Consider the following 17,416-nt stretch of genomic DNA (forward strand, 5'->3'; position numbering starts at 1 on the left):
ATAAAGTAGGAAATAATAAAAACCTGGTTACTACAAGGTAAGTTTTCTTTTTTCTGTCGTTTGCTTATTTGCTTTGTTTCACAATACATTTTCTAAGCTACAAAGCCATTTTCAAGTCTGCTTAAATTTTCATCAGTAGTCAAACAAAAATAAGCCTAATTAACTTAAAACACCACATGCTTGCCCAGGCCATGCCAAGTTGGTGTCCCTGAGAAATCCCCAAAAGGCTATAAGGGATGTCTCATCAATTCAGTAAAAGGCTGAGTCAGATTCTGAACCACTGCCTCAAATAGTATTCAAAGAAATTAGATAAAGTGACCTATGAAGTCACTGTATCCACCCCCATCTCAGGAAATCCTGGTCCCCAAAAATAATGACCAATTTTTTGTCCTATCCAACTTTTACTACATAGAGGATAGATCATTCACCAAAGTCCAAGAAAACTATTTCATTAAAGGTTTTAAGGACTTCCCAGGTGCCTTCCCTGGTAGCTCAGCTGGTAAAGAATCCACCTGCAATGCAGGAGACCCAAGTTCAATCCCTGTGTTGGGAAGACCTCCTGGAGAAGGAAATAGCAACCCACTCCAGTGTTCCTGGACAGAGGAGCTGGGCAGGCTACAGTTCATGGGCCCAGTCACAAACAGTCAGACACAAGTCAGACAACTAAACAGCAACAGCAAAGGTTTTAATGTGTAAGAAAATGATAATAATAAACTCCCAATTTTCCAAACACTTATAAAGTTATTATTCTTACCTATCACCTTTTTCCTTAAGATAAAAAAGATTGTTTTCTTGACTGGAGCACTATCCTTCAGATAGATAATTAGTTTTAGCTTGGTTGCCATGCCCTCCTTCAGGGAATCTTCCCAATCCAGGGACTGAACCCAGGTCTCCTGCACTGCAGGCAGATTCTTTACTGTCTGAGCCACCAGGGAAGCCCAATTACAGCTTACTACTCACTGTTCCAGAAAAACATCTATTTCTGCTTTGACTATGCCAAAGCCTTTGACTGTGTGGATCACAATAAACTGTGGAAAATTCTGAAAGAGATGGGAATACCAGACCACCTAACCTGCCTCTTGAGAAATCTGTATGCAGGTCAGGAAGCAACAGTTAGAACTGGACATGGAACAACACACTGGTTCCAGATAGGAAAAGGAGTACGTCAAGGCTGTATATTGTCACCCTGCTCATTTAACTTATATGCAGAGTACATCAAGAGAAACGCTGGGCTGGAACAAACACAAGCTGGAATCAAGATTGCCGGGAAAAATATCAATAATCTCAGATATGCAGATGACAACACCCTTATGGTAGAAAGTGAAGAGGAGCTAAAAAGCCTCCTGATGAAAGTGAAAGAGGAGAGCGAAAAAGTTGGCTTAAAGCTCAACATTCAGAAAACGAAGATCATGGCATTTGGTCCCATCACTTCATGGGAAATAGATGGGGAAACAGTAGAAACAGTGTCAGACTTTATTTTTGGGGGCTCCAAAATCACTGCAGATGGTGATTGCAGCCATGAAATTAAAAGATGCATGCTCCTTGGAAGAAAAGTTATGACCAACCTAGATAGTATATTCAAAAGCAGAGACATTACTTTGCCGACTAAGGTCCATTTAGTCAAGGCTATGGTTTTTCCTGTTGTCATGTATGGATGTGAGAGTTGGACTGTGAAGAAGGCTGAACACCGAAGAATTGATGCTTTTGAACTGTGGTGTTGGAGAAGACTCTTGAGAGTCCCTTGGACTGCAAGGAGATCCAACCATTCCATTCTGAAGGAGATCAGCCCTGGGATTTCTTTGTAAGGAATGATGCTAAAGCTGAAACTCCAGTACTTTGGCCACCTCATGCGAAGAGTTGAGTCATTGGAAAAGGCTCTGATGCTGGGAGGGATTGGGGACAGGAGGAGAAGGGGACAACCGAGGATGAGATGGCTGGATGGCATCACGGACTTGATGGACGTGAGTCTGAGTGAACTCCGGGAGTTGGTGATGGACAGGGAGGCCTGGCGTGCTGCGATTTATGGGGTTGCAGAGTCGGACACAACTGAGCAACTGAACTGAACTGAACTGAACTCACTCTGTCCTTATCTAGAATTACAACATGTAAGAGTCATATATCTAGATTCTTTAACTACTATTATCATTACCCACTCTCATGCCCATCTACCACAATATGTGGTATTTATATACACACTGTGCTTTTATTTTTTAAGAATAAACATATTCACTCAAAGGCAATGGAAGAAACACATTCAGGTTAACAATATCCTATCCTAAAGTATCAAAACTCCCTAAAGTTTTAAGAGACTAGTCTTTTCTTTTGGTCATACACTGTCATTAAAAGACTGCATCATTAGCTCTAGCACAATCGGAAAAAATAAAAACAATGTGACATGACCTTGGTAGGCATACATTTTCATTTAATGTGACAAAATGAGATCATTACTTTTCTCCTAAAAGCTGACTACAGCTATCATTATTCACTTAAAACCTACTTACTTCCAATTCTTTAATTTTTTCTTCTGCTATCTTCTGTTTCTCTAACAGCTGATTATGAATTGCCTCCTTGGATTGAAGAATAAACCTAAAAACACAGAAACGTTGAAGATTAAGCCACTTGACCACTATGTTCATCAATAACCATATGCCACAAATACTAAACAAAGAAAACCAGAAGGATCATCGCCCAACTCAGAACAAACAAAATGCATTATTATGTTAATATGACCAACTTCCTCAGGAAACGTCCTCAGGCTGAAGCCTTCTTGGCTGAGAAGGAATAAAAGTTTAAAAGTAAATTTTGCCTTCATGGCTTAAGAAGGGAATCAGGCTTCAAGGATATTCATAGACAAGAAAAAAAGAAAGGGAGATAAAAATCTGTTGCAGGCTAAAAGAAAACTGAACAAACAATAACCCCCCCCCAACTTTAATTTTTCAGTTTTCTGTATCAAATTTTATCTAGATATCTTTCAAACAATATTTGTAAGTCACAGCTCTTCCTCCAATCTTTAAAAGATTTTCTCTGTAACAGCAGTAACTCATGACCTTTTAAAGTCACAATCAAGTACTGTGTTAGGATCAATGCATTAGTGTTTATGAGTTCCTCACACAAAAAGCACTGTATAAGGCCCAGTATCTTTTACTATATCCAGAGTGTATAATACCTCTGAAAAGCTCAAAAAGCACAAGTGGAAATTTTCAACTTTTTCCATTTTACATTTGGGCACATTAGTTACAGTAGATGAGGGTAGAAATATGGGGAAGCTTTAAAAATTAATACTAAATCTGTTTTGGGACTTTATGTTCATAAGTCTTGCTGCAGGCAAAGGAAGAACGAACTATTTTTATGGCCTAAAGTAAGTAAACCGAAATATTTCCCTTCCACTGGAAGCAAGGGAAAAATCTCAATTACTCAAATCTCTTTCAGAATTGTCCAACTGAGTTATAACAAATTTTTTAAAAAATTAATTACACAGACTGTTTCTTCTCTTTGCATATAACATAAGAGTTTAGCAAAAAACTAAACATCATCTCTTAAGAAGCCCTACAAGAAAGCACATCAAGTGAGCAATAGAATGTTTCCTCTACCAGAGTCACAAAAACAACACTGTATCTAGGTAGGTTCTTACCAGGAGGGTCTGTTATCACAGACAAAAACAACAAAAAAGAACAACTCTAGCTTTGCCCAGACACCTGGGAGGAAACTTTTTTCCTCTCTTCATGAATACACCCTGTCATACATAAAATATAGTCTGGTATGATACTTTCTTTCACTCCACAAATTATTAAACACATGTCCTGAGAAGGACAGTCCAGGAAATTTAATTGATAATCCTAGTCTTCAGTACTAACTTGACCCTTTGCAAAAATCTTATTCATATATTTACTGCAAAGATAGCCCACATTCATGCAAAACAAGGATTACCATGTAATGCTTTGTGTCCAAAATACTCATATTATTAGTCCAAGAGACAGGTGTTATTTCTGATAAGACTACTATTTACAGGATATTTTTCTCAGAACTAATTATTTAGTGTAGTATTCAAGGAAAAGAGTTGTTTTGAACTGTAATAAGTCTTGGTGACAATATGTAAAAAGTATCACAAATCAAGGCCCCAGAGTTACCAAATTATGTCATTATATGCACAATTTTACTAACAAAGGCTTTTGGCCAAGGAAATAATTTTCAGAGTAAAATATACATTTTTAAATAGCACTGATTGCTGGCCAGAGAGTAGTATTCTCAAATTATAGGTCATTAAACATTATCTTTATTAGTGTCTGGGAAATTTTCAAAGGCAAGATTAGAGGTCAAGTCATTACTTATGTGGTCTTTAAAAATAAAGTGTCTGAACAGATACTAAATCCCTTGAGCAGAAAATAAAATTACTAGAAAGCAAGAACATTCAACAAAAACATGTTTTTCCATGACCACACACACCTGAGGTATCTATACTGAACTGGGCCAACTTCAAAGGCCAGAGAGATGTCATCAAAGCTCGCCAATCTACTTACAAGCCTGACGACATCTCAGCCTTGAAAATTTTAAACAGGGATGAGTATGGAGTAAATGCAAACGTCTACTTCAAAGAATACTTACATAGACAAAATTTAAAAAAAACTTACAGAAAATTTGGTTTAGTCCTCAATTTTTAAAATGCCAAAGATACACTGTATTGAGGATTGGAAGGAGTCCCCAGAAACATTTGGATTTCTGGGAAAAGTCTTTAGAAAACACCTTTATCTAGTGTCAAAAAGAAAAAAAAAACAAACATGAGTTATTAGATGTTATTTTGAAGATAGCTGTTCAAAGAAAGAGAGGAAAAGAATGGGAAAGACTAGAGATCTCTTCAAGAAAATTAGAGATACCAAGGGAACATTCCATGCAAAGATGAGCTTGATAAAGGACAGAAATGGTATGGACCTAACAGAAGCAGAAGATATTAAGAAGAGGTGGCAAGAATACACAGAAGAACTGCACAGAAAAGATCTTCATGACCAAGATAATCATGATGATGTGATCACTCACCTAGAGTGATTCACTTCATCCTGGAATGTGAAGTCAAGTGGGCATTAGAAAGCATCACTACGAACAAAGCTAGTGGAGGTGATGGAATTCCAGCTGAGCTATTTCAAATCCTGAAAGATGATGGTGTGAAAGTGCTGCACTCAATATGCCAGCACATTTGGAAAACTCAGCAGTGGCCACAGGACTGGAAAAGGTCAGTTTTCATTCCAATCCCAAAGAAAGGCAATGCCAAAGAATGCTCAAGCTACCACACAATTGCACTCATCTCACATGCTACTAAAGTAATGCTCAAAATTCTCCAAGCCAGACTTCAGCAATACATGAACCATGAACTTCCAGATGTTCAAGCTGGTTTTAAAAAAGGCACAGGAACCAGAGATCAAATTGCCAACATCCGCTGGATCATCGAAAAAGCAAGAGAGTTCCAGAAAAACATCTATTTTTGCTTTATTGACTATGCCAAAGCCTTTGACTGTGTGGATCACCACAAACTGTGGAATATTCTTCAAGAGATGGGAATACCAGACCACCTGACCTGCCTCTTGAGAAACCTATATGCAGGTCAGGAAGCAACAGTTAGAACTGGACATGGAACAACAGACTGGTTCCAAACAGGAAAAGGAGTACGTCAAGGCTGTATATCGTCACCCTGCTTATTTAACTTATATGCAAAATACATCATAAGAAACGCCGGAAGAAGCACAAGCTGGAATCAAGATTGCCGGAAGAAATATCAATAACCTCAGATATGCAGATGACACCACCCTTATGGCAGAAAGTGAAGAGGAACTAAAGAGCCTCTTGATGAAAGTGAAAGAGGAGAGTGAAAATGTTGGCTTAAAGCTCAACATTCAGAAAACAAAGATCACGGCATCTGGTTCCATCACTTCATGGGAAATAGATGGGGAAACAGTGGAAACAGTGGCTGACTTTATGTTTTTGGGCTCCAAAATCACTGCAGATGGTGGTGACTGCAGCCATGAAATTAAAAGACGCTTACTCCTTGGAAGGAAAGTTATGAGCAACCTAGATAGCATACTGAAAAGCAGAGACATTACCTTGCCAACAAAGGTCCATCTAGTCAAGGCTATAGTTTTTCCAGTGGTCATGTATGGATGTGAGAGTTGGACTATAAAGAAAGCTGAGCATGAATTGATGCTGTTGAACTGTAGAGTTGGAAAAGACTCTTGAGAGTCCCTTGGACTGCAAGGAGATGCAATCAGTCCATCCTAAAGGAGATCAGTCCTGGGTGTTCACTGGAAGGACTGATGCTGAAGCTGAAACTCCAATACTTTGGTGAAGAGTTGACTCATTGGAAAAGACTCTGATGCTGGAAGGGATTGGGGGCAGGAGGAGAAGGGGACGACAGAAGATGAGATGGCTGGATGTCTTCACTGACTCGATGGACATGAGTTTGGGTGAACTCTGGGAGTTGGTGATGGACAGGGATGCCTGGCGCCCTGCGATTCATGGGGTCTCAAAGAGTCAGACACGACTGAGCAACTGAACTGATGAGTGCTATATAATAAGTATTATATACACTATTTCTCAAAGTAGAGACTCTCATAAGCATCTTGCCTGATAATTTATGGAAAGCCAAATGGTAGATAAACTGTTCTACAGCTCAGAATTTGCCCCAAAGGAAAAATAGAGCATGAAATGAAAAGTTATTTTCATATAACAAATGATATATCCAAAACATACTTATTAATACTCAGTATTACCTAACCTACAATTGTCACTGCTTTGTAAAAAAGCCTCTACATTGGAAATCAATGCCATGTGGCTATGCACGTAATCCATCAATGATGCATAGCCTGCTGTTTCATTTCCTCATTTATTTATAACTATGCCATCTGAAAAACATAATTTTACAATGACTTCTGGTTTTATTTGAGAAACATCAGAAGCTGTGTTCTGAACTGTCCTACAGTTTGGTACATAACTTCCATTTTCTAATGATTCAGCATGTATCAAAAGTGTTGTTCACTGACAAAACACAACCTGGAATCAGTAGCAATGCTGTCTTTTGGCTACACTTGCAAAGTATGGTAACCTGGACACACACTATTCAGAAATAACAATATGTTTATGATAATGCATTTTGTCTGGGTAGGAAATTTTTAGAATTTAAAAACATATTTTAGTGGTATTTAAGGAATCCACAAATTATACAGCATAGAAAAAGCTAAATAAGAATGAGCATATCTTATTCCTTTGTCTCATTCCATGATGATGCAAAAACTGTTTGCCTGTGTGCACAAAGACCTACATGCAAAATTTTTTTATTTCATAGTTTTTTAGCAAAACAAAAACAAACAACAACCTAAATCCCTAAATCCCTAAAAAAGCAATTAAAAAATTACTCAGCCTTTCACAACTCTCCACAATGTAAAAGGCTGAGTAAGACTTCTATTATTGGCATCTTCTAGAGCAGAAATCCAGGACAAAGGAAAAAAAATGTTTTTTAACATTTTGCTGAGCAACCACAAATATTCCACAATGTGGAGAAAAGAGAACCCTTGTGCACTGTTGGTGGGGATATAAATTGGTGCAGTCACTACAGAAAACAGTATAGAGATACCTCAAAAAATTAAATATAGAACTATCCTATGATCCAGCAATTCCACTTCTGAGTATTTATCAGAAGAAAATGAAAACACAAATTAGAAAAGATATATTCACCAATATGTTCATTGCATCATTATTTGTAATAGTTAGGATATGGAAAGAACCTAAGTGTCCATCAATAGATGAATGGATTAAAGACATAAGATATATACATATATATACACACATAAATATGATGAAATATTACTCAGCCATAAAAAAAATGAAATCTTCCCATATGTGACAATATGAATAGAACCAGAGGATGTTACACTAAGTGAAATTAGTCAAAGGAAGACAAATACCATATGATTTCACTTATATGTGGAATCTAAAAAACAAATTAACAAACTAAGCAAAAAAGAAACACTGCTATAGATACAGAGAACTAATAGGCAACCATCAGAGAGGAGCGGGTAAGGAGAAGAAACAAGTGAAGGAGATAATGAGGAACAAAATTCCAGGTGCAAAATAAATGAGTCAAAGGTATAAAATGTACAGCATGGGGGTCACACTCAACATCTTTCTATGGTGACATATCATAACTAGATTTGCCACGGTGATCACTTTGAAATGTACAGAAACATCAAGTCACCATGATGTATAACAGGAACTAACATAACATTTTAGGTCAATTATACTTTAAAGACACACTAACTCATAGAAAAAGAAATCAGATTCGTAGTTATGAGAAGCAGGGAGTGAGGGAAGGGGAACTGGATAAAGGCAGTCAAAAGGTACAAACTTCCTGTAAGACAAATAAGTATTAGAGATGTAGTGTTTAACACAGTAAATATAATTAACATTACTGTATGTTATATATGAAGTTGTAGAGTAAGTCCTAAAAGTTCTCCTCACAAAGAAAAACATATTTTTCTCTAGTCTTTAATTGTGTATCTAAGAGATAAATGTTCACTAAACGAAGATCATGGCATCTGGTCCCATCACTTCATGGGAAATAGATGGGGAAACAGTGGAAATAGTGTCAGACTTTATTTTGGGGGGCTCCAAAATCACTGCAGATGGTGACTGCAGCCATGAAATTAAAAGACACTTACTCCTTGGAAGGAAAGTTATGACCAACCTAGATAGCATATTCAAAAGCAGAGACATTACTTTGCTAACATAGGTCTGTCTAGTCAAGGCTATGGTTTTTCCAGTGGTCATGTAGGGATGCACGAGTTGGACTGTGAAGAAAGTTGAGCGCTGAAGAATTGATGCTTTTGAACTGTGGTGTTGGAGAAGACTCCTGAGAGTCCCTTGGACTGCAAGGAGATCCAACCAGTCCATTCTGAAGAAAATCAGTCCTGGGTGTTCACTGGAAGGAATGATGCTAAAGCTGAAACTCCAGGACACTGGCCACTTCATGTAAAGAGATGACTCATTGGAAAACACTCTGATGCTGGGATGGACTGGGGGCAGGAGGAAAAGGGGACGACCGAGGATGAGATGGCTGGATGGCATCACGGACCCGATGGACGTGAGTTTGAGCGAACTCCGGGAACTGGTGATGGACAGGGAGGCCTGGTGTGCTGCGATTCATGGGGTCGCAAAGAGTCGGACACGACTGAGCGACTGAACTGAACTGAAATTTAGGTGACAAACATTTCATAATGTATGTAAGCCAAATCATTAAGCTGTATACCTTAAACATACACAATGCTTTTTTGTCAATTACATGTCATTAAAACTAACAATAAAAAAAGAAATACTCTACAGAGGGCCAAAATGAAGTGAATTGTGGACATGAATTTGAGCAAACTCCAGGAGATAGTGAAGGACAGGGAAGCCTGGTGTGCTGCAGTCCATGAGGTCACAAAGAGTTGAACACAACTTCGCAACTGAACAACTACATGAAGAAAGCAATAAACTGGTTTTCTCCTTGAGCGATTCTGCTGAATCCTAGAGACCATGAGCATCCAAACTGTCAAAGAAACAGGATTTAAAACAGGAGATAAAACCTAGGCACCATCCAAAGTAAGGACGTTATTTAGATAATCCTGAATTAAAGGATTCCACCTCCAGTCTAGGGAGGGGGAAAAAAAAACTTGCCTCTCAGTATGTAAAATAAAAGAAACTCGTCTATCTATACCATGATATTGAGTAAAATGAAAAAAAAAAAAAGTCCCCTAAGAATTTGTAACACTAAGCTGACTCTTCCTCATGGGTTGTGGTCCAAATTCAAGCTGATTTCCTCACGGGCTGTGGTCCAAATCCAACCTATCAGAGAATTACCTGGAAGCCAGTGGTTCCACGCTTTCACTACCAAGCATGCAGGTTCAATCCCTGGTCAGGGAACTAAGATTCCACAAGCTGTGCAGCGTGTCCAAAAATAAAACACGAAAAAAAAAAAAAAACCCTACTATATATGGTTCAGAAAATTTCACTCACAGAATTTATAATGTTCCTACTCACATAAATGGCAAAGGTCTAGTAAACGTGAAGATGGGTTAAGAAAAACTAATCAAACTGAAACACAAAGAGGAAAAAATGGTGTGAAAACCAATAAAACAAAGCAAAAACAGGATATAGTAGGCAAGAGATAATAATTAAGCTGCCTAACATATGTGTTGGAGAAGGAAATGGCAACCCACTCCAGTATTCTTGCCAGGATTCCATGGACAGAGGAGCCTGGCGGGCTACCGTCCATGGAGTCGCAAAGAGTTGGACACAACTGAGCAACTAACACACAACATATGTGTAATTAGAGACCCAAAAATAGAAGAAGAAAACTAGAGAAATATTTGAAGAAATAATGGACAAAAACTTTCTAAAACAAATGAAAAAAAAGAAGCCAAATCACAGTTCCAAGACACCCAGAGAAACCCAAACAAAAATAAATACAACGGAACAAAATTATGTGTAACATAATCAAACTATTGAGAAATAGAAAGAAAACTTTGAAGGTAGAAAATGACACATTGTATTAAAAGAAACAATGGTAAGAGTTACATCAAACTTCTTGCTACAAATTATGCAAGGAAGAAGACAATGGAATGACATTTACAGTGTACTAAAAGACAAAAGCTATTAACCAGCATTACACACACATTGAACATATCTTTCAAAAATGAAGAGGAAATTCAAACTAACACACACTGAGAGAATTTATTCTAGCAAACATAAACAAGAAATTTCCTAAGTAGTTGCTCCAGCAGGAGTATGATAACATATGTCAACTTACAAAGAAATGAAAAGCACTAAAAATATTACAAATTAAGATAAATATACTGCTCAATGTTATGTGCCAGACTGGATGGGAATGGGGTTTAGGAGAGAATGGATATGTGTATATGTATAACTGAGTCCCTTTGCTATTCACCTGAAACTACCACAACACTGTTAAAATCGGCTATACCCCAATACAAAATAAAAAGTTTAAAGTTTAGAATAACAACAAAAAAGATGTAAATATAAAACACATGTTTTCCTCATTGTTAATGATTTTAAAAATAGTTCACTGTCTAAAACATGGGTTGACAAGCTTGCTTGCAGGCTGAATTGGTCACACTCATTTGTTTACAGAATGTCTATGGTTGCTTTCTCCCAACAATGGCAGGTAAGTAAGAGAGCTGAGACAGGAATTATACAGTTGGCAAACCTATTTATATCCCATTAAAAAGCAAGCTTGTCAAATTCTGTAAAGCAATTATTCAATAAAAAATAAAAAGCTTGTTAACCCTTGATCTAAAGCAAAATAGTAACAATATACAGTGGATTTCAAAACATATCTTTAAATGTATAAAAATAAAAGAATGCAGAAATTTGAAATATAACAAGATGAAGTGATATTATTTAACAACAGGTTACAATAAACTAAAGACATATTGCAAAAAACTAAGGTAATAGCTAAATAAAAAAAAATTTTACTAAAGACTAATAAGCCAAAATGAAGATAACAGAGGATCATAAAATATACTCAATCTAAAAGAAGCCAGAAAAAAAAAAAAAAAAGGAATATAGAACAGATGAGAAAAAGACAAAGCAAGCAGCAAGGTGGTAGATTTAAATCCAATTACAGCATTAATTACTGGAAATGTAAATGATGTAAAGACCCCAATTAAAAGGCCAGATTTAATCAAAAAGCATGACCCAACTACATGCAATCACAAGAAACCCTCTTTCAATAAAAAGACACAGATTTGTCCCAAGTAAAAGCACAACCACACCCTCAAGGACGGAAATAATCAAAAGATAATAATTTTTTAAGAGCATATGCAAAAGTTGAAACCCTCATACTTTGCTGATGGATACATGAAATGCTATAGCTGCTGTAGAACATTCTGACAGTTCCTTAAAATGTTAGTTACACTTCAGCAATTCTACTTCTAGAAATATACTAAGAGAAAAGAACAAATACACACAGACACACATGCACAAAAACTTGACTATAAGTGTTCAAAGTAGATTATTCACAATAACCAAAAAGTACAATTAAAATGTGCATCAAATGATAAATGGATAAATAAAATGTGGCATACTCATACAAAGGAATATTATTTGGCAATAAAAAGGAACAAAGTACTGACACATGCTACAACGTGGATTAACCTTTAACACATAATGCTGACAAGACAGACACGATCATACACTATATGACTGTAAGGTTATATTTATGTGAAATATTCAAAATGGGCAAGTCTATACAGACAGAATGATTAGTGATTGCAAACGGTGAGGGGGAGGGCTTCCCAGGTGGTGCAGGGGTAAAGAATCCACCTGCCAATGCAGGAGACACAAGAGACATGGGTTCAATTTCTGGGTTGGAGAGATCCCTTAAAGAAGGAAATGGCAAGCCACTCCAGTATTCTGGCCTGGGAAATTCCGTGGACAGAAGAGTCTGGCAAGCTATACAGTCTATGGGGATGCAGAGAGTCAGACACAACTAAGCATGCTTGCGCACACACACACAAAACACATGGCCAGAGGAAAGGGGTATTATGGAATAACTGATAATAGGTTTAAGAATACTTTTTGTGGCTATATTTCTTTGGAGACTTCCCTAGTGGTCCAGTGGTTAAGAATCCACCTGTCAATGCAGGGACACAGGTTCGAACCCTGCTCCAGGATGATTCCATGTGTCATGGGGCAACAAACACCTTGAGCCACAACTACTGAAGCCTGCACACCCTAGAACCTGTGCTCTGCATTAAGAGAAGTCACTGCAATGAGAAGCTCACTCATGTACCCCCGCTGACCACAACTAGAAAAAAGTCTGTGCACAGCAACAAAGACCCAGTGTAGCCAAAAATATATAAAAGTCTTTTAAAATTTCATAAACATTAAAAAAAAACACTAAACTGTATACTTAAAAACTATTAAGAGTGAATTTTATTATAATTTATTTTATCTTTAAAAAAATAACCAAGGGACTTCCTTGCTGGTCCAGCGGCTAAGATTCCATGCTCCCAATGCAGAGGGCCCGGGTTTGATCCTGGTCAGGGAACTCAATCCCACATGCCGCAACAAAAGAGTTGACATGCCACAACCAATGGTGCTGCGTACCACATCAAAGATTGAAGATCCCGTGTGCCATGACTAAGACCCAATGCAGCCAAATAAATTTTTTTTAATATTTAAAAAATAAAATATAGCCAAGAGTGAACTTTCCTGGTGGCCAGGTGGCTAAGACTTTGTGTTCCCAATGCAGGGGGCCTGGGTTCAATTCCTGTTCAGGGAACCAGATCCCACCATGCTGCAACTAAGAGTTTCCATGCCACAACTAAGGGTTTGCAAGCCATGATTAAAGATCCCTCATGACACAACTAAAAGATTCTACACACTGCAAATAAGACCCAGCACAATCAAATAAATAAGCAAAAACTGTATTTTTTTTAAGCAAAAACTTAAAAAAAGAAAGCCAAAATACTTAAACTGACATTTCATCAAAGAAGAGGTAAGAATGACAAATAAATGCTCAACATCATTAGTTATTAAAGACAAAAATTAAGCCCACAAAGAGATACTGTTACAGTTATTACAACAGCTAGAATTAACAACAAAAAAAGACAATACCAAGTGTTGGTGAAGATGGAAGCAACTAGAACTCTCACATATAGATGGTGGGCATGCAAAATGGTATAGCCACTTTGGAAAAGAGTTTGGCGGTTTCTTATAAATGTAAGCAATGATTTACCCTTCAACACAGTAATCCCACTCCTAGATATTTACCTAAGAGAAACAAAACATATGTCCATGTAAAGACTGTACACAAATATTTACGGCTGGGTTATCCAGAATTGCCAAAAACTGGAAACTCAATGTCCACCAAGAATTGCATGGACAAACTGTGGTACAATTATACAACAGTATGCTATTGAGCAATAAAAACAAACAAACTACTGATATACTAAGCAACATGGAGACGTCTCAAAACCATTATGTTAAGCCAAGCAAGATAGATGCAGAAGGTTGCGTAATTATGATTCTATTTACAAAACATTCTTAAAAAAGCAAAACCTATAAGAACAAAAAGCAAATCAACAGTTGTTTGGGGGTGAGGGTAAAGAGACAACTAACTACAAATGAATATAAAGGACTGTTTTGAGGGGATGTAAATATTCTATAACTGTGGTGATGATTACACAGCAGCATGTTTCTCAAAACATACAGAACTATACAACTGAAATGGGTACATTTCACTCTATATAGATTATACATGAGAAACAAACATTACTTTCAACAAAATGGAAATAACAGACTAATCCTAAAATGTTGTTAACGCAGAAGAAATCCACCCTTACACACTGATCCCCAGCTAGCTACCTGCTTTGGACAGCATCATGTGGACCATGCAGATCCCACCTGTCTCCAAAGTTTGGGGCGTGGGGGGCCTGGGGCACATGGTGTGTAGTTATGGTTCAGCTGGGGGATCTGGAGCAGTCCTGGGAAGATGTTGCAGAAGCCTCACTGTGCGTGAAACAGCATAGAAGCCCCCTTCCTTATTATCAGTCTCTTCAAACCGTATGCCAGATATTCTCAATATTACAGTGAAATATTACATTATTTTTGGAATATTTTGAGACTGCTGAATTAAATATCAACTAAATGTAAATAATAAACCTAAGATGGCATAGTGGAAGGACGCGAGCTCACCTCTTTCTGGACACCCCAAAATCACAACTGCCGAACCATTAACAGAAAAACACTGGAACCGACCAAAAAAGATACCAAAGATAAAGAAAAATCCACAAGACAGTGCAGAAGGAGCACAATCATGATAAAATCAAATCCTATATCCACTGGGAGGGCAACCCACAAACTAGAAAATAACTGTATGGCAGAAGTTCTTGCACAACAGTTCTAAGCCATGTGTCAGGCCCTCCAGCCTGCAGATCTGGCAACAAGAGTAGATCCCAGAGAATCTAGCTTTGAAGGTCAGCAGGGTTTGATCACAGGAAGTCCACAGGACTGGGGGAAACATAAACTCCATTCCTGCAGGGGGTACACAAGGTCTCAAATGCACTAGGACCCAGGGAAAAAAGCAATGACCTCAGAAGAGCCTGGGCCAGATCTACCTGCTGGAACTGGAGAGTCTCCTGTGGAAGCAAAGAGCAGCTGGGGCCCACTGCAGGGAAAAAGACACCAGCAGCAGTAGTTCTGGGGAGTGCTCACTGGCATGAGCCCTCCTAAAGGCTGCCATTTTCTCATAAGAACTGGCCCCACCCAACAACCTGTAGGTTCCAGTGCAGGTACATTTTGGATCAAAAAACCACAGCCCCATGCATCAGTAGAAAAAGTGCTTAAATTCTTTCTAAGCATACAGCTGCCCGATAAACACAACCCTTGACACAGCCCTGCCACCAGACGGACAAGACCCAGCTCCACCACCCAGAGGGCAGGAACCAGTACCTCCGAGCAGGAAACCTGCATGAGTCTCTTAGACTCATCCACCAGGAAGAAGACAGCAGAATCAAGAACTACAATCCTGCAGCCTATGAAACAGAAACTGCAATCACAGAAAGTGAGGCAAAAGGAGACACCAAAGGAATATGTCCCAGATCGAAGAACAGGATAAAACCTCAGAAGAAGTGAACTGGAGATAGGCAATTGAGACAAAAAAGAATTTAGAATAATAACAGTAGAGATACTTAAGAATCTCAAGAGAAAAAATGGAGGCACATCAAGAGGATACAAGAAATGTTTAACAAAGACCTATAAGAACTAAGAATGAACAGAGATGAACAATACAATACCTGAAATGAAAAGTACACTAGAAGAAATCAATTGCAGAATAACTGAGGCTGAAAAACGGATAAGTGAGCTGGAAGACAGAACTGTGGAAATCACTGCCATGGAACAGAAAAAAGGCAAAAGGAATTAGGACAGTCTCAGAGACCTCTGGGACAGCATTAAACACACTAACTTGAGCATTACAGGGGTCCCAGAAGGAGACAGAGAAGGCAATGGCAACCCACTCTAGTGTTCTTGCCTGGAGAGTCCCAGGGATGGAGGAGCCTGGTGGGCTTCCATCTATGGGGTCGCACAGAGTTGGACACGACTGAAGCGACTTAGCAGCACCAGCAGAAGGAGAAGAGAGAGCAGGAAGGAACCTGATAAAATATTTTATAATAAAATTTTTATTATATAATAAAAAATTACCTGAACAGATAATGGCTGAAAACTTCTCTAACATGGGAAAGAGAAGAGTCAGCCAAGTCCATGAAGCACAGAGAGCCCCAGGCAGGATAAATCCAAGGAAGAACACACTGAGAGACAACAGCAATCAAACCGACAAAAATTAAAGACAAAGAAAAAAACATTAAAAGCAACAAGGGACTCAGCCATTAAAAAGAATACATTTGAATCAGTTCTAATGAGGTGGATGAAACTGGAGCCTATTATACAGAGTGAAGTAAGCCAGAAAGAAAAACACCAATATAATATACTAACACATATATATGGAATTTAGAAAGATGGTAACGATAATCCTGTATGTGAGACAGCAAAAGAGACACAGATGTACAGAACAGTCTTTTGGACTCTGTGGGAGAGGGAAAAGGTGGGATGATTTGGGAGAATGGCACTGAAGTTCCATGCCAAAAAAAAATAAAAGCAACAAGGGAAGAGCAATAAATAATAAACAAGAAAACTTTCACAAGATTATCAGTTGATTTCTCAGCAGACAGTCTGCAGACTGTAAGGCAGTGGCACAATATATTTAAAGGGATGAAAAGGAAGAACTTACAACCAAGAACACTGTACCTAGCAAGGCTTTCATTCAGATTTGATGGAGAAAAAGCTTTACAGGCAAGCAAAAGCTAAGACAATTCAATGCCACAAGATAACCTGCAACAATTGCTAAAGGAACTTCTCTAAATAGAAAACGCCTCTATTAGACATAAGAAAATTGCAATCACAAAAACCACCAGTAAAGGCAAGCATAAAGCAAAAGTAGTAAACATCTACACACAAATATGACATCAAAACCAGCAATACTGAGAAGAGAGCACAAATGCAGAATATTGAAAATGCATTTGAAATTAAAATACCAGTAACTAAAACAATCTTGTTTATATATAGACCGCTATAGCAAAACCTCATGGGAACCACAAACCAAAAATCTACAATAGATATGCACATAAAAAAGAAAAAGCAATCCAAACACAACACTAAAGATAGACATCAAATCACAAAAAGACAAAAGAGGAAAGGAAGGAGACCCACAAAAACAAATTTAAAACAACAATAGAAATAAACATATTGATAATTACCTTTAATATAGATGGATTAAATGCTCCAACAAAAAGACACAGATTGAATGGCCTCAAAAACA

At 37.9% G+C, this 17,416-nt stretch overlaps 1 protein-coding gene across 2 annotated transcripts in view; it reads right to left on the reverse strand.

Annotated features, from left to right (window-relative positions):
- Positions 1–17,416, reverse strand: part of PFDN1 (prefoldin subunit 1) — a 71,855-nt gene that overhangs the window by 30,400 nt on the left and 24,039 nt on the right. For both annotated transcript variants that reach the window (XM_068980823.1, XM_068980822.1), the window contains exon 3: positions 2,502–2,586. In XM_068980823.1, coding sequence (XP_068836924.1) covers positions 2,502–2,586 — 85 coding nt within the window. The remainder of the gene's footprint in view (positions 1–2,501; positions 2,587–17,416) is intronic.

The sequence above is a fragment of the Capricornis sumatraensis genome, chromosome 9 (genome assembly GCF_032405125.1).
Source record: "Capricornis sumatraensis isolate serow.1 chromosome 9, serow.2, whole genome shotgun sequence".
NCBI classification, from domain to species: domain Eukaryota; kingdom Metazoa; phylum Chordata; class Mammalia; order Artiodactyla; family Bovidae; genus Capricornis; species Capricornis sumatraensis.